Source organism: Acanthaster planci, linkage group LG02, assembly GCF_054643075.1.
Source record: "Acanthaster planci isolate LZ-2023a linkage group LG02, COTS_SCS, whole genome shotgun sequence".
NCBI classification, from domain to species: domain Eukaryota; kingdom Metazoa; phylum Echinodermata; class Asteroidea; order Valvatida; family Acanthasteridae; genus Acanthaster; species Acanthaster planci.
In genome coordinates this window covers 17,010,967-17,031,699 of record NC_141778.1, presented here as the reverse complement: position 1 = coordinate 17,031,699, position 20,733 = coordinate 17,010,967, and the positions used below count along the sequence as shown (strand labels likewise).

At 40.1% G+C, this 20,733-nt stretch overlaps 1 protein-coding gene across 2 annotated transcripts; it reads right to left on the bottom strand.

Annotated features, from left to right (window-relative positions):
- Window positions 1-458: 458 nt before the first annotated feature.
- On the bottom strand, window positions 459-13,123 carry LOC147799949 (methionine adenosyltransferase 2 subunit beta-like). Of its 2 annotated transcripts, XM_087133540.1 has the most exons (7): window positions 12,921-13,123; window positions 9,276-9,342; window positions 8,855-9,059; window positions 7,536-7,650; window positions 6,036-6,182; window positions 3,599-3,801; window positions 459-3,000 (listed from the first exon to the last, which is right to left on the bottom strand). In XM_087133540.1, the coding sequence occupies exons 3-7, from the start codon at window positions 9,029-9,031 to the stop codon at window positions 2,740-2,742; spliced, it is 903 nt and encodes a 300-aa protein (XP_086989666.1). In that variant the 5' UTR covers window positions 9,032-9,059; window positions 9,276-9,342; window positions 12,921-13,123; the 3' UTR covers window positions 459-2,739. The 2 variants fall into 2 exon arrangements, with proteins under 2 accessions (XP_086989666.1, XP_086989665.1); XM_087133539.1 differs by lacking the exon at window positions 9,276-9,342.
- Window positions 13,124-20,733: the final 7,610 nt, after the last annotated feature.

Below are 20,733 nucleotides of genomic sequence, written 5' to 3'. Positions count from 1 at the left end.
GAAGTGACATAGACAATTAAATGCCATTCAGTATTTCTTAATAAGATATTCTGGCTCTTTTCTTGATGGGGGGGGGGAAGCCCATTGGCCCTGAATTGCCTTGATACCTATGTTGCTTTGCAGACAATTAAAGACTACCGTTCAAAATTCGTATTTGGGTTATAAATGGACAGCAGCTGTGTGACAGTGTAAAGATCAAGAGCAGGCCTCTTGCCAAGGGGGTGGAGGAGGAGCCCCCACCTGGCAAACCATAAGCATCAAGATTATCTATTGTTCTTGTGATGTGTCGCCCCCCATGTCAAAAGCTGGTGACAGGGCTGGTAATGGGTTGGAACTCTCTCTTCTATAATTATAGGAATTTAGAGAACGGATGTAGAAAAAGATCATAACCCTCTACAATTGCCCAAAAGCAACATATTTTGCCAGAACTCAAAGGAAAGGTTTCAATACTTCTTGAATTATTTTTTCTATTCATTTAATGCTCAAAACCCTTGAACTGTCAAAGAGAAAAAAATGTTTGAGAATGAATTCATTATGAGTCTACTCCTGATGAAAATTAAACCGTAGAAAAAAATTCCAACAAGAATGTTCACCATAGCATTAGTTTCAAGTAACACATACCTAATATCTATTTCTATATTTGTGTATTTCTAGGAGTAAAATATTAATAATCAATAGAAATGTACCAGATATAAGCCCACGATCAACAGAATTTTCAACAATAAAAGCCAATACTGCAACTGTTCCCATCTGTGCTCCCACTTAGAAATAAACATGTAGATTTACTCTCAAAATCCATACAGGATTTTTTAGTAATCATCCGCATTTCCAACCCTATACATGTTCAGAATCGAAATATATGATTTTTTCCCAAAAGGTTATATAGCAAATTAAACATATGACTAAACTCATTTTGCACTTGCAATAAACTTTAGATATCCAATCACTCTCCATAAATATGACTTCTTTCATTTTCGAGTCACTTTACAATGCCTGGTGGGGAACTGTACTTCACTACCGTTGTTTCCGTTTATTAGCTTGCTGAGTGACATCCTGGGGATGATTTGACAATTAACAGTGGGACAAACTACTCTCATCAAATGTCCAGTTTATGATCCAGGGATGAGGAGAGGTTTTCAAGTTTTTCACTGACCGTACATGGTGCAGATTTAACTACAGATGGTAAAGTAAAATACCAATTACTTTACTTGCACAATAATTTTCCAAACATTTTTCCCAAATGGTTTGCACTTTTGTGAATGCAGAAGACATGGCTATATATATTCATATCAAGTTCCAATAATATCAGTCAATCACACGGTTGACCAAAGGTCAAATCATGCATGCCAGTTTATGCATACAGGACCCCACTTTAAAATTATCAAAGGGAATATTTCCGCGAACCACTGCAAAGTGGAACTTGAATGGCCTTATACCACATCATAGTTATTCAATCTATCCATAATTGCAGCATGTTGAAATGTTTTTGTGTAATTTTTTTCACAATGAGGTAAAGCAGAAAAACATTAATGTAACAATGCTGAGATCCAGGCACACAGAAAAGAAATTCCCCCCCAAAACTGCTTGATCTTAATTTGAAGTCATGATCAAAAAGGTGTCTGGCATACACCATGGGTAAAGATCCTACGGGGATGGAGTGGATATACCCCCCTCCCCACTTTGTTTTTTTGGGGGGGTGTACCAATATAATTAACCCCCCCCCTTTTCAAGTCACTGACTATGCACACCCTTAGCCTGCACCATTGACTACGTACTTGCCAGCGTCACAGTCTCACTTGGGATGGAGGCCGTGCCGAGCTTTCAGAAATCCCCCCTCCATTATGTGACAAAAAGTCTCCGCCTATGGCTTTATAGAGTCTTTGAGAATGACACCAGCAGTCCCCTTGTACTATCTTCACAGCTACAACAGAACTACTTACATTAAATGTAATATGCAAGTATATGGCAGGTTTTCCTGGTGTTGTTCCAGGGAATATTTTGTCCACACGGCTAGTTACCATCATATACAATGCACATTTTTGAAATGAAGGTCTCAATCAATGCAAAACGTCTTGAGCTCCAAGGATATGTAAACCACAAACAGTAGAAGATGGAGTGAAACAAATGTTGAAAGTTTGGAGAAGACTGAAATATGACAACATGACTGAGGTATGAATTTAGTTGCACAAAATAAAATCTTACAGTAATTTGAAATATTTACATTTAATTATCTGTGGCACTGTGTAAAACTGTTCGCTGTTACTGCAGATCCATTAAAAGCACACGTCTACTCTACATGCAGTTATCTCTTTGATCCTAGTTTGTTGACTTAATTAAGGACTCAGTACAGTTATTGTACAAGAAATTGTCACTTATTGTATCATATAAAGGCATTTCCATTATCCTTACACCAACAACTAACCTCTGTGCAAACAATATGTTCATTTAGTTTTTGAGATGCATGTATTTGACAAGGTTGTAAAAGGTCTTTTCAAATAACCCAGAGTCCCTCAGCATTTTTTGCTCTGGGAAGTTTTGTGAATCCACAAAAATTGAACACTGAGCAGTTGATCTTAATCTTTGTACTTAAAGTGAATCGGGATTCCACACTGATGTAAATGAAAGACGCAAGGGTTATACAGTTCTGAAACCATCAAATCAATTAATATCTCAAGTGTTGGATTTCAGCAGGTTAAGAAGGGAAGGTTAATGTAGAAAGAGCCTTTCAGTAGGAAAACATTACTTCTTTTCATAGAATGGTCTCAAGCATGGCTCAATTCCTTCCCTGAACTTTGTAAACTGACCAATCCCAAGGCTGGTTAGAATAGAGCAGTCCAGACGGCAGTCATACGGCCTGGGGGTTCCAGATGGAGGGTTGGGATTGGCTACCATGTGGTCGGCTTTCAGACCAAAGATGTCCACCATGACTTTGGCCATGTCATGCTTGGTCATCTGCTCGTTGTGGCACCAATGGAAGATTCCCTTAGCGGCGACTGGATTCTGGGAAAAAGAAAAAAAGAAAATTGAAGCGATCACAATTTGCTTCATTAACCATCTCCCTTCCTGGATCTAACAATAACATGCAGATTGTAATTACAAGAATATGTACAAGCTGGATCAGAATGAGCTTCATGCCTTATGGGGCCAATTTGAAGGGCTGCTAAGCACAGAAACTTGCCAGGAAAAAATATTGGCTCAGCATTGCCTCAAGTGGGGGATGTCTACTCTATAAAGTGGCTGAGCGCCTTATTTGCGTAACATAAAAAAGTCTTGCTCAGTAGCAACAGGTTCCCAGCGGCATTGCCATGTAAGGCATATTGCCTGTGAACGATACCTGGCTAATTTTTGCTCAAAGAGAAGAATTGCTAAGTACAATTTCTTTTCTGTTAAGAAAATTGTCCACTCCCCTAAAATCTGGTGTATTTACACATATAAATAGACTCTACCACTCAGTTTAGAAATCTTGGATCTAATTTTATCCACTGAAGCATGTACAATACAGTCAGTGACAGAGTCCATATTTTATACAGGACATCTTTTACACCACATTCAAATTTTTTTTCTTTTCAACACAAACAATAAAAAGTTAAGTATGCACCTTAAGGTAGAGGTCTCCTAGCTGTCTGCAGACCAGCGCAACATCCTGCACGTGGGTTGGGTAGCGAAGCTGATAGGCACACATGGTTGCCTCCTTGCTGCTATCCAGCAAAGCTTTGAAAAGGACGGTTACCGCACTCTCTTCAAGATACTCCACCTCACCGTACAGCACTGGAACTCGCAAGATAGCTGATGGACAGGCAGCTATGAAAGAATGAATATCCAACTTAGATTTGGATCATTCTAGAAATTTGGGGTCTGACATGAGAAATTTTCTGTCCATGTCATTTGACAAAGGATATATCATTGGAATTGACTTCAAACTATTTTTATTTATTTGCCAGGTAATTTGCATTACTTAATCGCTCTTTTAAATTGAAGAATGTCTTCACAATTTACTAAGTCACATGCCAGATGTGACAACAACAGGCAAAATTGGACCTCAAGTTTATAGAATGACCTGTTTCGCAAACTGCTTAACCTACCAGAAAATCACAATGTGTGCCTCACATTTTAAACCCTTTAAGGGGTGTGTGCCATTTGATTTGAAAAGTTCATTCATTGTTGAGACTGTCATCTGTTGAGGTTGGCGGTGTTTCTGCACCTCATACAAATTTATAGGCAACTTTGCCTCCTCCATTGGTCCATTAATGTGTCAAGGAATTCAAGATTGCTCCCTCTCAAATTCTGGTCCACGTACTGATTTAATTTTGTGAAAAAAAAAAAAAAAGAAAAAAAAATCAGCTAACTTGATTTCCAGTCAAGTAAATCAGTGATCCTGACTTAATCTGACCTGTGTTGGTTAAAAAAAAACATACAAGCATGGCTGGTCATGAAAACCACAAAAGGTTTCTAGTACATCATAATTTATGAAGACATTCATAAAACAATAAAACGGTCACAACTGCAGGCATAACGTGAGCAGACACAAGAAATACTTCAGGGCAAAACAAGCATTTGAGTTTACAACGAATGGAGGAAAAAGAGTAAAGTTGCTGGAACCTCCACATTGGCTGAAATGACTATTTTTTAACACAGGGGTTGATGGTTAGACAGAGAGATCTAATACCCTTGGCCAACACCTTGGGCGGAAGTCCTTCTCAAATTGTTTTCTTGCATACATTTACATGTACCAAGCTGGATTTGTACACTGTCCCTTCACTGATATGTATAAAGTATACAGTGAGTGATTTTCCAAAATAGGATCTCAGAGTCTTTTGCATGCCAAGATAAATGTTCCCGTTTGAGTAAGATACAAATGTGCATGTAAGCACGATCTCTTGCCAAAAATCACAGAAAAAACCTTGAGGAAATCTGACACCATGTCTACTGCTCCTCCCCCCCCAAAAAAAAGAACTGCTGCAACTCTTCCAAGCTTTATTTCAGTTTGGTCTTGTTTGAAGTCCAATAAGTAGACTTAAGTATCACAGAGTACATGTAGGGAGTTAACGCCTTGGAAACAAGTACCCGCCCGATGATATCAAAACTAGGTTTCTTTTTTGTGGGCTAGGTACTCGTAAAAAGAAAAAATCCACGTATAAAATGTACATGTACATGTATGTGAACCTTAATGGTGAAGGGTGACATTGCTGAAAAATCACCGTACCGCTGAAAAGCTTGGTCCCACTGCCGTAACTCTGATTCAGAGATTGATGGACCTACTTTTGCTACAAATTAAAGGGAGCACTTTGTTTAATAAAAAGGTGGGGGAGATTCCCATCAAACACTGAGAACAATGTGCTGCTTCCTATGTAGAAAAACAGAGTCCTGTTTCAGGCACATGGTCCGCTGGGATTGCCCTGTGTTCATAGTGAATAAACCTTTGTGCACGCCAAACAATGTTCCCTTGTTTGGTGAAGCAATCTACATTCAGAATTGGCATCATGGCAAGAACAGAAAAAACCTTTTTAGCTTGTTATAGTTGAGTTCTGAAGACACATGACATTGTGTTCGATTTGGATGCTTCCATATTTATTTAAACAGATAAAATCAGAGAAAACATGTTTTCCTTAGAGGTGCTCTTTAAGGGTTCTTCATAGTTTTAAGGGTACCCGGGTACCCGGTACTGACAAAAAATAGGTACCTTGTTCCAAAAATACCAGTAAATGTACACCACTATGAAACAAGATAGTGCAGTCTGGGTGCCTCAGATTATGAAATGAATTCCAAGTGCTTGGAAGACAAGGTATAGTGACAATGGGCATCTGCAGAAGAACTGGATTTAAAAATCCAAGTCTGAATTATTTAGGCAGAAATTTGTAGATTCCTCACACCTTTGTTAAACTGTGCATGGAACCTGTCCATTCTTTCTCCTTCAAAGTGCTCTGTTAACACAATCTTGGTGCTAACTATCTGGTTCTCATTATGCGACCTTTTGAATCAGCGCACATGGGGATGTAGGATAAGGACTCAAGCTACTTTGTACATCTACATCTTACTGTTAGCCTGCACAGCAATCTCTCCATCCAACTTAGATTGGCCGTACTTATTGAGTGGGTTCGGCTTGTCCTGGACTTTGTATGGCGGGTCCTTGCCGTCAAAAATGTAATCTGTGCTCAGGTAGATCATGTAGGCTCCAATCTCACCTGTTCAAAGCAAGCATAAATCCCTAAGTCAGATGGGAAGAACAACGAACATAGGGATGGAGACAGCTCAGTTGGTTGAGCACTGGTACACTGTTAGGGAAGTAGAAGATTAAAATCCCATTCAGGTCAATTTCTCTGTTTAGAATTATGAGATCATAATAATGGCTAATTTCTCTGCTTTAAATGTGACCAACTCTGCAAAAAAATGTATCAAGGGACGCTGTGCTATATCACACCAACTGATTTCTATGTGGAAAGGGTGACTTTTTACTTCTTGGTTTACTGGCTTCTATTACATGTATATGAATACACTCAACCTAACTGTTGCTATGAATATTCAAGAGACTTTCTTCTTGGCTAATTTCTTTTTTCCACTTCCTGTGTTTAAAGGGCTTTATCTCTGAAAGCACTTCTGTTAATGGTTATGATATGATTAAACAAAAAACAGTATATCTCCACTTTTCTCCAGATTGCAAAATGCCACAGGGTTCAAACCTACACCAAATTAATAAGGCTGTGCCGAATATCTGAATATTTGGATATTCGATCGAGTATCAAATATTATTTTCCAAATTCGAATATTCAAATGCAAAATTCATAAAAACGAAGGGAAAATTTTTTTGTTTTGAATGCGAAAAATTGCACTGTGGAGGCTTGTTTCAGGCAGACTCAAATGAAAAGCGGCAGAAATCTTACGATTAAAAAATCAATTTATGCATTACAAAATTTTAAAGGACAAGAAGTATTGTTCGTCTCTTAATCTTGCTAAATCATGGTTAGAGATACTTCCAGACACGAGAAGCTATTACAGTAATTAAAATGTAAAATTTTGTGCATTACTGCAACTGATTTTGTATATGAATTGTTCATCAACAATCTGCTGGTCGGTACAAACGAAAATTCCAATATTCGATCGAATTGGAAGTCGAATATTCGAATGGCGAATTATTCGAATTGACTAAGCCCTACAAAATAAAGTTTATAATGTAACCAATTCAGATGTGTATGTGATTCATTTTGAAAAAAATGTCCCATAATACCTATTTTTGTATTTTTTTTTATATATAATAGTGACTAGTGTTTTCTGGGATTTTAAGGATTTTCGTGCCAGTTGGTGGGCTGTTTCATCAAGCTTAGTGCCAGACGGTAGAACGCTATGGTGGAGATCCCCAACCTGCACCGTACCAGCGTAGCGATAACACTGAGCCACACATTTGCCACACTTTCATTTGTAAGGAACCTCCATGTAAAATGACAGAGGTTGGGCCTCAATCCTACACAATCCTCTGAAAAACATGGATCCTAAAATGCTTGGGGAAGTTGGACGATTATAGATTTGACTTTCATTCTCACCACAAATGGAAGCTATTGTCGACGTTGCCCCAACATTCAAGTTCTTGGTCTCATCTGCCTGTTTTTCAACAACATCCGGCCTCCGTTCAGCTGCCGAATGGATGACTACATCTGGCTGCATAGCAAACGCGAGTGGGGAGAAGTGTCATTACCACAGCTCCAAAATTTGAATCTGTTTCTACCTACACCCACAGCACTATTTTTGGTTATGAATTCAAACTGCAAGTTTTAAAAGCCACCGAATTACCAGTACATAAATGCAATTTCTAGGATGCCAATATAAAGTCTGTACTGGACTACATTCGTTTTGCCTACAATTTATATGGGCAGTTTTGGCAGAAATATCATCCTTTGGTTGTTTTTATGTTACCTCCATTTCCTTCAAAATGTACATGTACAATTGTGTCATTAATTTCTAAGAGCCATACATGTAGTTTTAGTAGCCACTTGTAGGAGAAACACAACAGGGACATAAAAAGGACAGATCCTATACAGGTAAACATTGTAAAGAAAAGTGCGTAGCTAGGATTCTATCGAGAATATATAGAGACGTATCCCTTAAGGAAACTGCCCGCAGCTTTGCATTAACCCTAACCCTCTACACCATGCAAAAACTGAACACTGTTAGGGTTAAAAGTGTATTTCTTTAGCCTTACTATGGGAAAATGAGTAAGTTGTCTAAATCCACTGTAATAACGATACTTGTGCTTTAAAAGTTGATGTGAAATCATTATAGTATCTACGTAGCTCATATTGTCGTACCCTCCTCCCCAAAAAAGATTATATGACCATGCGGTTAAAAACAGTCACAAAACCAAAATGGAGTTGAAATTACCACTGTCTGTAATCTGCGTCAACATTTAATTAATGGTAAAATAAAAACCAACGATGTTGATTTCCCAAGAATCCTGAGTCCTTTAAAGTAAAAAAAAATCAGGGCTTTCACCAAAAAAAAAGACAAAAAAAGGATAATGATTAACCAGATGCAGTGCAATTGACTGCATAATTTTCTAACCTTAAGTTGATATCCAAACGTTTTTTTGACATCACATGACTTACTGTTTGCCAGCACAAATCGTAGTCTTCCACTGTCCTAACCTATTCAGTCAAAGTTGCTGTTTCATTCATTCACAAGTTGGACGGTTTTAACTACCAGTACAAATGAATCCTTACAAACTGCATGTGTATTCATTATAAACGAATAAATACAAAAATGCTCTACATGACGAGCTATGATGTGGGCAATGAAAACAGAAGTGAACATCTCAACTGGTGTTTTTGTGTAAGTACGGGTAACCATACAACTGGATCTTTTTTACCTTGAAATCTGAGATGATACTTTTGACGGCAACGCCATCTCTCAAATCCACCTTTTTCAGAACACCCCCGGCTCGGCTGAAGGCCAGACCTACCACATCCCACGATGCCTTGGTGAATTCCTTCACCAGCGCTCGCCCTAGCAATCCCGATGCACCAGTTATCAACACTTTGGGCATGTCTGCGTTGTGAGGTCTAATTGGCCATCTGCAGAAAAAAAAAAATCACACAACTTGATCAAATATTCATTTCTGTCCCCAACAGACAAATACAGGAGATACCATCACAGGCTGTCCACAAAGCATGTACATGTGCTGGTACGTATTCACAAAGGGGGAGTTCTTAACATTATGATTACCTTGTGTATGGAGGGGGGATCCTAGGCAATGCATACATGTACATAAAGGGCCAACCGGTACTTACATGTATAAAGCATCCAAAGTATGTACATTTCATTTCAATCATCCCCACTATTAACAGCATCTCTGGTCTGGTGAGTCAAAGAGCAATACGGAAATTTATCTGGATTGGAAACTTAATTAAACATCAGTGGCAATGACACCCAATTGTCTGCAGTAAGTCAGTTGGGGTTTAACTTTTTAGTACCAGCTGATTTTAAAAGTAGGAGTTTTGTTGGCGAACGGTATGGGTCACTACATTTAATTCACAGACCCCTGACACACAAATCTCTACAATCTGCTGGTCGGTACAAACGAAAATTCCAATATTCGATCGAATTGGAAGTCGAATATTCGAATGGCGAATTATTCGAATTGACTAAGCCCTACAAAATAAAGTTTACAATGTAACCAATTCAGATGTGTATGTGATTCATTTTGAAAAAAAGTCCCATAATACCTATTTTTGTATTTTTTTTTATATATAATAGTGACTAGTGTTTTCTGGGATTTTAAGGATTTTCGTGCCAGTTGGTGGGCTGTTTCATCAAGCTTCGTGCCAGACGGTAGAACGCTATGGTGGAGATCCCCAACCTGCACCGTACCAGCGTAGCGATAACACTGAGCCACACAACTTAATTAAACATCAGTGGCAATGACACCCAATTGTCTGCAGTAAGTCAGTTGGGGTTTAACTTTTTAGTACCAGCTGATTTTAAAAGTAGGAGTTTTGTTGGCGAACGGTATGGGTCACTACATTTAATTCACAGACCCCTGACACACAAATCTCTACCCGTTTAATGAGGTCTGTCCTTGTTTTCTCAAGCACAGATATCGGTAGTGCAGTCATTAGGAAGCTAGGCTACATGTACGTGTCTAGATATCAAATGGTTGTACAGGTTTGGATTCCTGCATTTTTTGGTCTGCTCCGAAATAGCTTCTACATCGAACAATCACTTGACTTTCCAGCCCATACCACGTGAACTGGTTTTACTTCAAGTATTCCCACCTGCGGCATCCTACCTTATAGTACAACATTTGGGCACTGTCATCACCTTCAATATTTCTGCATGCATTTGCTACTGTAATTATTTGGACAGTCCATCTATCAATATAAATGACAATGTTGGCAGTAACAAGGGTGCGTCCAAAACCCCAAAATGGATTTAAGACCTCAAGTGCATCTCGTGTACATCTCCCAAGGTTAATGTTTGACTCTGACATCGTTATGCCTTATGCCCCGACTATAGCATCTGGGTCAACTACAGTTGGGACAATGCTAGAGTCAGGACGTAACAAGATTACCAACAGGCCCAAAAAGCTGTTCTCATGGTGCACCCATGGATGTTTTTTTCCCTTCCCCAACTGTCAATCTTCCGTCTGGATTTATTGTCTAAACTTGGTCACATTGTTCATACTGTAGGAGGGTAGGATGTGGATTCTGGTTACTCACCAACATTCTTCTTACATACATGTACCAGTGGAACACTGTTATAACAAGGTCCTTGGGACTTCACAAATTTAAAGTAGTTACCATGCAAAACAAAGAAAATCAAAGACTTGGGACCTCAAACTGTCCTTGTTATAAATGTGACCTTGTATTAACAGTGGTCTTATCTGTGTTTGAATGTCCCTTGTAATCAGTAGAACCCAGTGGGAATTTTTTTACATATTAAACACAAGCAGATTAGTCTCCACAAATCAAACAATCCTTATTCTGAATAAAAACCACCTTTTCCCATTTGGTCATGGCCTGGCAGTAGTACTTACACGTAGCAGTGGCCAAGCACCTCTCTCACCAAATCTGAGACAGTGAAAAATTAACTTCATACTTTTTGCAAAGCATGCAAGATTGCATAGCTGCATCTTTCTCTCTCTCATTCTCCTGATCACAATCGTGTTTTTAACTACTAAGAAAGCATCTACCGATGGTCAAAACATAACCTTGGCAACCACGGCACTCTGTGTCTAAACAACCTAACAATTGTCAAGAGTTTGAAAATAGACCCCAAAAGCGGCCACTTTGGGATTAGTTTGGACATGTGTTATAAAGTAATGAGCCATAAGAATAAATTGAAGTCCACCCGAAAAATGGAATTTAGAGTTTGGTCAAGTCCCCCCCCCAAAAAAAGAACGTTAACAAGGAAGTCAAGTTGGTGAACGGTGGGCACGGTGGGGTTGTTCGCCATTTGTCACGTAAACTGACGGCGAAAACGCCCGCAGCATGCACTATGCAGAAAATCATGCTGGTGTTCGAGATCTCTCCGGGAGATTTATGAAGATTTTTCCTTGATATGTTTTTCAAATCTGATCTTAAATATTCTGAAAAGGAGGAGCAAGAAAGTTACAACCGAATTGATAACATGAAGGTAAGAGTGGTCTTAACCCGAGGTACGAGTTATTCAAGGAACGAGTTGTCTGAGATATGAGTTGCCCAAGGTATGAGTTGACTCGATAGCAAGTAAGAAGTGCAGGTAAAGTAAAGGATCGGAGTGCATAAATTAAATAGGGTGTCGGTCACTTTGCCCCATTTCCACCTCGCCCCATGCCACTTCGCCCCTAACCACTTCGCCCCATCTCCACTTCACCCATTGATTATCCTCCATTCTGTTCTTCAGTAACAGAGCTGCAGGCCTAGATGCAACTAGTAAAAACATCGACGTTTGAGTACCCAAATAACGATCGGAGAGCCCAACTTTCAGAGACCAACACAATGCTTCTGATTTCCTGAACGCCGGACCCGAATTTTTCGGCGGGACCCTAAAATTTTTATTGGCAAGTTACATGCAACGCATTTTATGAACAACCCTATGGGAGAAGTGTACCTGCAAAATCTTAATCTGTTTCCATTTTATATACTCCAATTCAAGCCACCGTCTTCCAACAAAGTGTTGCATTATTGATTTGGGACGAAGATATTTACAAACTTCGAAGTTTAAAGCTTGGCAGAGAAGGGAAATTCAGAGAATTCCTTCCAACAACACCACTTTTTGTCATGAACCGTGCTTTGACTAATTTGTGAATATTAATGTTCTAGTATTGTCCAATCAAAATTACGACTTGCAGCTCATTCATCCAGCTTTGACCAGTCACATTCATTCTCAGCCTGTAGAGTGACTGGTGCCCTTAAAAAAGACAATTATGGGTGATTTGTTCTTACAAATATTTGAAAATGTATTTTGTATAATCTGATAATATGCATGCATCTGTGAGTTGATGAGCGGATACATCAGTTGTCATTACATTTACATAAAAAATACTTGGTGGAAAACTGTAACTTAATTTTTGACTGGTTCACTTCCCCCATAGGGTTGCGCATAAAATGCATTGCTTGTTTGTCATCCACACGTATAGTGCATTGCAAACGTCAAAAAGGTTTATTCACCATAATGGACAACGCAGTCGACATTAATTTAATGCCGTAGAGTTTTCAATAATAACTACATGTCTTTGTGGAACTCCCCTCTCGACCATTTTTTGAAGAGGCTTGTAACACACTCGAGCACGGACGACAAAGTGGAAATGGGGTAAACTGGAAATGGGGCGATGTGGAAATGACTGTAAACTATTAATTAAATACAAACAACCTACGCTAGGGTAGATCATGATTCATGGGCTAAATAATGCACCCATTAACATTAAGTTACTTTAGAGCAGACCAGTCCCTTACCTGCAAAAAAAGGACGAACAGAAATATTCTTTTCGATAGGCAATATCGCGACACAAAGCACCTATCGATTAATGAGGTTTTTCACAGCCAGGTGGCATCTGACGATCACAATATTGTACAGGGCATGAGGGCAACAATAAAAGCAGAACTAGGACCATGTTGGAGCTCGGAGATCGAGAACGCCCGCATTTTTCGCAGAACGCCCTCAATAGGCAGCCATGAGCAGGTGTGAATGTAAATTACGGTAGCTGATCACTGTCAAGAACATTTTTATATTACAGCATTAAAGGTGGTGTACACTGTTGTTGTTTTTTTGGTCGTAATTTCACAAGATTGGCTGATTACGGTGTGTCATATTCCCTGCAACTTACATTCCACACACTTGTTTTATTATTGAGTCAATTGCTTTATGAAAAATCGAGAAAAACAGCGCGGCATTTTCAACGCTTAATAAATTGAAGGTCTTGTAGTTTATCTTACGTAAAATCTATGGATTATAGGGCGTTCGTAGTACAAGCGAACATCGTTCGCGGAGTCAGGGTGGGAAACGAGCATGACAGGTTCTCATTCCCTCAAAAAAGGAGCAGTTTTCAACGGCTAGGAGTAATCAGTGTATAAGAAAAAGTTCATCCAGGAACACAGCAGTCGACTCGTGTACATGTACATGTACGTGTCCGTGACATCGAAACGAGTAGGCCTGTATGATGCACGTGCGCGCACGATCGTGTTTATAACGGCACTTTCATGGCGGTTCACACGTCTATGAAAGTCTAAAACACCACTCATAGTTGAGTCATTAATAATAATAAGTAAACAAGAACTATGTCTTAAAACAAGGGAGGGGTGATCTTGAATTCGCAAAGTTTTCCGTTAAAGAAAACTTTCCTTAAACAAAATTCAACTTCACACGGATCCAATTTATTTCTACTTTACACCTAACCGTCAGGTTTCTATAATTCTTGTTCACAGTGTTTGTGGCGAAAGAATGTCGGTATATTTTCAGCTACTTTTAGGTTTACCCGTTCATTAATGAAGACTCCCACAATATCTGCAAACACTATGTAATAAATTTGGCGCCTGTTACAGGAAGTGATATGCGAAGTGAAATTAGTCGGCGAGGTTCCGAGTTGCTCTAACGTTATGGGACAATTTTACCTGCCCCGTGTCCCCTCTAGGTCTACTTATCCTATCCGAGCAGAACAAAAGAGGGCGTGTTTGTAAATGAAATTGACGGGTCCAGTCCACTAATTCAAGCCCCATTGAAAACAGTGTAAAATCAGCACCGTTCAGGGCCCAATAGCATGCACGCCGACATCCCTGAGATTTCTGAAACACAAATGAAATTCTTGTCTGGTCACTTATCTTTCAATTTCTTTTCAATTTTTTGTGGGTTAACCAATTACATTTTTAATTATTCCCACAAAACAAAATCACCCCCCAAAAAGTGATTTTTCCGAAGTCTGATTGCAGCCATTTTTCAAGTGGCAACCCTCAACTTTCTCGGGCACTTAGGACCATTTTTCAACCGTAGTTTTCAGCCCTTCTGCCCTCATATGAAAGCTCAAAGACCCAGGAAGTTGATCCTGGCAACGATTTACACAATCTCACCGTTTTGGGGGCCAAACAATCTGCTTTTTCAAAAGATACTGTGGGGGCACTTTTAATGCTAATGAGCTGGTCAGAAATTCTCACTTGAATTAGTGGTCTGCACCCTGACGGACCTTTTGGTCAGTGAATTGATCTCCATTATGTAGACTGGATAGGACACCGCGCATTGTTTTTGCACAAAATGCGCGGCCAAACAATGGCGGCGCTTCAGGAGAGTTATGTGATGCAGTATGCTGTGCATTCCTGGTCAACATAACCTTTTTCTCAGGGAATGATGGCAAACCCCTCGGGCTCCCTCCCGAAAACAAGCCAAAAATAAACAGAAAATGCAAGCATATCATTTCCGGAAATAACTGACCATTTTCTTATTAACTAACCCACTCAAAGGCGATAATGTTCCTGTGTTCGTGTGTGTTCGCTTTTAATACTTTTTAAAAAACCTATCGTGTACGGCCTTGCTTTAGCAATAGTTTCACTTTGGGTCGGTTCGATCGTTATTTCCACCAGGACATGCAATAGGTTTGGTCAGTAAATATGATGTCCATAACTGTCCATGTGTTTTTCCGTCTGGTTTCGATGAACCAACACTGAAAATATCATCAATAAAATGATTTTAATATTACACACTCTCAGGAAAATTGTACTAAATAAAGTTCATTTATATTGAGTAAATTTTATTGAAAATCGACTTGACACGCGGCATACAGAAATGCGAGAATCTTTTCTGTGAGCACAAAGTAAGCGCAGCTTTAAATGAGCAACCAAACTAACTTAGTGCCATTTAAAACAGACAATTATTAGCTTAATCAGCTTAAAAAGTTGAGTTGACAACCTGACTTAAAGATTTACATTTAACAACTACTTTCTGGCATAAAAAGAGTCAGTTTTAACCGAGAACGAATAATTTTGTTATGTAGACAAAGTTTCTTTCATTGCGTTGACTTTGAATTCCCTTGTAACTTCATTCAACAGAAACGTCAGCACTCTGCTTCTCACTTCAGTTTCATCTCTGCCCCGAAGAAGAATTCTGTCACTCATATCACATCGTCTGTCACACTATTTGGGTTCAGTACGTCTTTAGATCCGACAAACACAAACCATGGCTGTCTTGGACATTTTTCCGGTAAAATCTTGGGAAAATAAACGGGGTAGTCATTCAGTTTTTTAAACCACTTTTTCCAATAAGTAACATCTCAGACGGTCCCAACTTCGAAGTGAAGTGAAGTGAAGTTTCATATAGAAAGCCTGATAGGCTAGATGTATAGACTGTAGTAAATATCTTACCAGGCCTGTATAGGCTAAAAGCTAAGCATTATAGTACAACTTGAGAGGCTTTCTGAAACTACACCTCAACCATTATTCTTTCCAAATTTATCTACTCCAAGTACAGTATTAAGTTTTTCTTCGAAATCTGACGACTGAAGCACAAAAACCTCAACCAGTTTCTGAAAAACCCCATTTGAAAGTAGGCCTACACGCAACGAAAATCGCAACGCTCGTTATTTACCCTCCTGAAAATATGCATACGCAGGACGCGTTTTGGACGCGATGTCCTATCCAGTCTATTTTATAATGGAGATCAATGGTACCAACTCACCACATAGGCACACAAGTGTAATGTGCGTTCGACGTGGATCTCAGAACATGCAACGAAATTATTCCAGAATGGATGGTCTTTCCGTATACGCAGAACGCGTGCAACAAAATGGTTGCAACCATTTATCTTTCTTTTGATGATTGGGGCTGCACTTCAGCTCAGGGCGGATAGCAGAGACATATAAACACATGGACCAACAGTCTTGCGCGTTAAACCGTGACTTTTAAAAGCGTGGGCAAGCAGACAAAACAGTATTTGTTTACGAGTTCTCTAACTTAAGACGCTCCCTTTTTTACTCTTTTGTACTGGTATCTCTTCTTTTCAAATGTTGCAACCACACTGTTTCGAATCTGCACTTGGTCGGAGGATTTTTTCTCACAATCAAAAAAGGGCTTCATGGATTTTTGGGCTGGAATTCTTCATCTGTGTGTAAATTCCCTGTACTACACCTCATAAATATTCATGAGCAAATTGGAGCGCGTCCACCTCGCGTCAGGGAAGTAGAAAATTTGATACGCGACCAAGTGACGTCATAGCGGGGAGTACTCGCTGCCGTGCGAGAGTTTTTTTCTGGTAGCATAAAAAAAAATCCCTCTGGAACCTGCCGCGTAAATATGTAGTTTGTGTCATGTAATCTTTACGGAACCAGTCTGGAGTTGTATCCTAATAACTATTCCAGTAAAGACCCCAAACGTATAATAGCACCAGACTATTAAAGCCCTGTTTCTACGCACATCTGCACTCCACTATCATTACATGGAAATTTAGCAGCTGAGAAACAGCAGTGGCGTCTGTGAGTACAAGTAACGTGAGATTTCTGTTTGAATATTGATGAAGTGTAGTAAAACAAATACAGCATGGTTTATTTCGGGGAAATAGTGGGAATTACTGGTCGATTTGTGTAGGTCAGTTTGACTACCTCCAGCTGACCTACACTTCGGAACCAGTAATTCCCATTACTTCCCCTCAAACCATGCTGTATAAAGCAATACTGAGGGGTGAATTTGCCCACTTTTTGGATTTAGTCGGGTGCCTTATCTAAGCTACGGTACCCCACCGTTGTTTCGAAAAGGAGCTGCCTGTCTATGTCTTTGTATGTCTGTGACTGATAATCTCTATGGTGTAGACAAGAGTAGGCCTACGCCGTAATGAACCATAAGCTGGACCAAGAGAGGGCGCAATTTTCTTCGCAACGGAGGCTCCTTTGGTCGGAACTGCACTTCACTGGTTCACACAAACGAAATGCATGCGTTAAGGTCGTGCAGCTACCAGCAAAATGAACACTCCCGACCAAATATGGCTCTTTTCAACCGATGAAGTTATGCTTATACGCGTGAACTAAAAATATTAGGTTTGCGGCCGTAAAATTAGGGAGGTTGGGTGACTGGAAGCAGAACCGATATTTTTTATGCCTTTGTCACATTTAAGGGCTGGGTTCCCCCCTCTCTCTTTTTCTTATCTTTTTATTAATTAGCTAATTTTTTGGTGGGGAGGGGGGGCGTGCCCCCCATGTCCCCTGGATCTACCCCAGTAACGCCGTAAAATTAAGGTGTTCATAACGCCGTAATGGTGGAAATTCAGTGAACACATTAAAATATAATGGGGATTTCAACTTTGAAATGCATGAGATAATCCTATCGTGTGCCATTTCGCGTGTCCCACATAAATAGCAGTATATACTGCTTCCGTGAACTGTCATTAAAATAGAACTAAATTATGATAAGCTGCTCACATGAAGGTAAGACGAATGAACGGGGAAAAATAAACAAATGCTGCTTTCAACCTCCATTTTGAATGACTGAAAACAACTGTACCCCTGTTTTTTACTTTGAAAGTTTGACTTCGGTTCGGGCAGCCAAAGCTCAGGTGCATGTAGAAGTCACGGGCACATCACACACTTCGTAGAAATATAACGTCTCCGTTGCACATTGTTCTTTTGATGCAGATTTTCAGTTTTAGGCGTTTTTGAACTAAGTTTGAAAACCCCTTGATGACCCCCCGTGGTCATTTCCTTCACGGAATATCTTGCGAAATAGCCCGCCCTCTGTTGCCAGTTATTTGCCAGATGCAGAGACCGTACCGTGACAAATCGTTGTGTCTGCAGTCACAGACTGTCAATCAATACACCAGTGTTTATCGTGAAAGGTTCAAGTTAATGTATAATTATTTGAATGAAAGTTATTTACGGTGATTACTTCAACAGAAAGTACCCAGGGCCAATCCAAAGTCCCGAAGGCCTAGGCTACTGCCTCTAGCAATCAACTCCACAGGTACATGATCATGATGAAAAAAAGAAAAGAAACTGGCCAGATTTGATGCTATGAGTCGACCTATTTCTTCTCTGTGATTGCATTTTATTGCGTTATAGGTATTGTCACCGGTGATTCAACGTAGCCAATAAGGTTGATTGATGGGTAACAGGTCCCAGCAACCCCGCGAACGCGTGGCGCGCAGCTCTTGGCACGGTGCGAGGGGCCAGTGTGACCAACGGACGGCGTGGTAACTGGCTCATCCAAAGTGCAACGAAAAATAAACACAACACCAGCAGAAAACGACCCACGATGTTGACAAGTTGCCAACTACTCACCAATGTCTTCATCCTGGAAACTACATGGGTTTGGTTTAGTAGACGGAACTTAGTCTAGTTTTTGAGCAGTGTGCACTCAGTGACCAAAAGCTGAAAATGACACGTAGCCATATACGACTGATTCGACTAGGACAAGGTGGAAAGTAATATCGACTTCGCACCCGCCTGAAGTTATTATTTTGACAGTGCGAATTTTGCCCAGGCAGGACACTCGATTCTGGGTAATAAATCAGTGCGTTTTCATCATCGTCACTGCCGCCAAAACAACACAAAGCTGACATTGCCCGATAGCATCTGGAAACCCATTCCCCCTTTTTCTCGTCAAATGAGAATTTCGAGGCCCCTGACCAGTGATTGCAATTCGAGGGCGATATATTACACTCATCAATCAGGGAATATGTTTTGAATAAATAGCCGGACACGATTGTGACGAAGGCACACAGAGCGCGTCGAGGCTGATTCGCAAGACAATTACGTCAAGGTTCCGTAGCGCGAATGGCATCTATAGCCGTTCAACGGGCAAGGACCTCTGTTTCCCCAGCGAGCTCGAAGCTTCTTTGCTGGTCAGGTCGCCATCCCTGAACTTGCAAACTCCAAACTCGATGATGCATTTGCCAATAAGTTCGTTGTCATACCCCCATTTTTACATTCTTAATTCAAATGGCAGTCAAACGAGGGCGGATCTCTGGGCAACAAAGTTCATACCTCTACTCCAAAAGGAAGCCGGATCCTCTCCCCTCTTTTTTGAGCGATAGCGAAAGGTAGATTTTTGGTCATTTCATTTCCCTGCCTTCACAAAAGCCAGTGAAAAGCCCCCAAGTGGAGCCTGACCCCCCTAGGAAGGCCGTAAACTATAAAATATCACAAATCTTTTGCCCTTTCCCCCCAAAGCCCCCCTATGGCTCTTAATCCACCCTTGCAGTAAAGGAACTATATTTTGTCAATGAGAAAACATTGGCAAAAGGTGGTCAGTCATTTGTGTCCGTGCAGTGTCAGCCCCGATGCAATGGTGCTCTGCTGTTTTATCCGCTGTCGTGATCTGTTCTGTCATTATGGTTTATTGCTTTGTCGATAAAAGAATCAGACCCAAACCCGAAATTTCTAATTGTGAAATCTCATGGGATTGATTATATTGCAAATTCGAAAAAAGAGCTTTTCCTTATGGAAATATGTGCACTTCATTATATAAATCCATTGGAAGAACTACCTCATTGTAGCTTGTAACTTCTCAATAGGTTCCATTCAACTTGAATCTTGCTTTTCCTGTAATAAGACCCGGGCGTGGTAAATCATTTGGTTGGTTGTTTTTTAACCCACTTTACCTCTCAAGGAAATAACCAGACCTTTACAAATTATCCTCCGGTATCAATTTCGCACAAAAATCCCCTCTAAAATTAACACTATCCACTTGGTACCTTTTATGGTCTCGCCTCCTCTGCAGTTTAGTCACTCTCGCCTCCTTTCTGTCAGCCTAGATCTTCAAAAATGAGATACAGGTTTTGTGTACATAACGTGATACTAGATGACTGGAGTAACAAAATCCGAACTTTACTGATAGTTGGGCGTAGTCGGACTGAAAACTCTCTGAAAGGTCAGGCTTGTTAACAGTCTGTTCCACATTGTCAGGAGACATTGCCGCTCAAACTGGCAAAATGACGCCCCGCCAAGTTCAGCTAGTGACTAGGCAACATTTGCATACACAGCAGTTTTCAAAATATTCTCGGAAGAATTGTGTAGGAAACCATGGAACATTTCAGACCAATTCTTGGTAAAAGTTGGTGTAATGCAGCTAATAAGCACGTGCGTCTGTCATAATTTCCTCCCTCGTTTTTAATGGCTAACGAACGTTTTGCACTTGTCTGTTGATCGGTTTGTCCGTCGGTCTTTTTTGTTAGTCTCAACGCATGGTAGGTTGATTAATGTCAGAAGAGTTACTTGACAATATCTTCCTTTTGTTTGTTTCTCCGTTTACGTTTTTGTTGCTGCCCATCCCTTGCTGAACTTGTATAGATGTACTGTAT

Excerpts from the sequence above, each read along its gene's own strand:
- LOC147799949 (XM_087133540.1), bottom strand. The coding sequence starts at position 9,031 with ATGCCCAAAGTGTTGATAACTGGTGCATCGGGATTGCTAGGGCGAGCG. Across the intron at positions 3,802-6,035 it reads GATTGCTGTGCAGGCTAACA|CTGCCTGTCCATCAGCTATC; the intron begins GTAAGATGTAGA and ends ATTCTTTCATAG. Across the intron at positions 3,001-3,598 it reads TAGGAGACCTCTACCTTAAG|AATCCAGTCGCCGCTAAGGG; the intron begins GTGCATACTTAA and ends TCTTTTTCCCAG.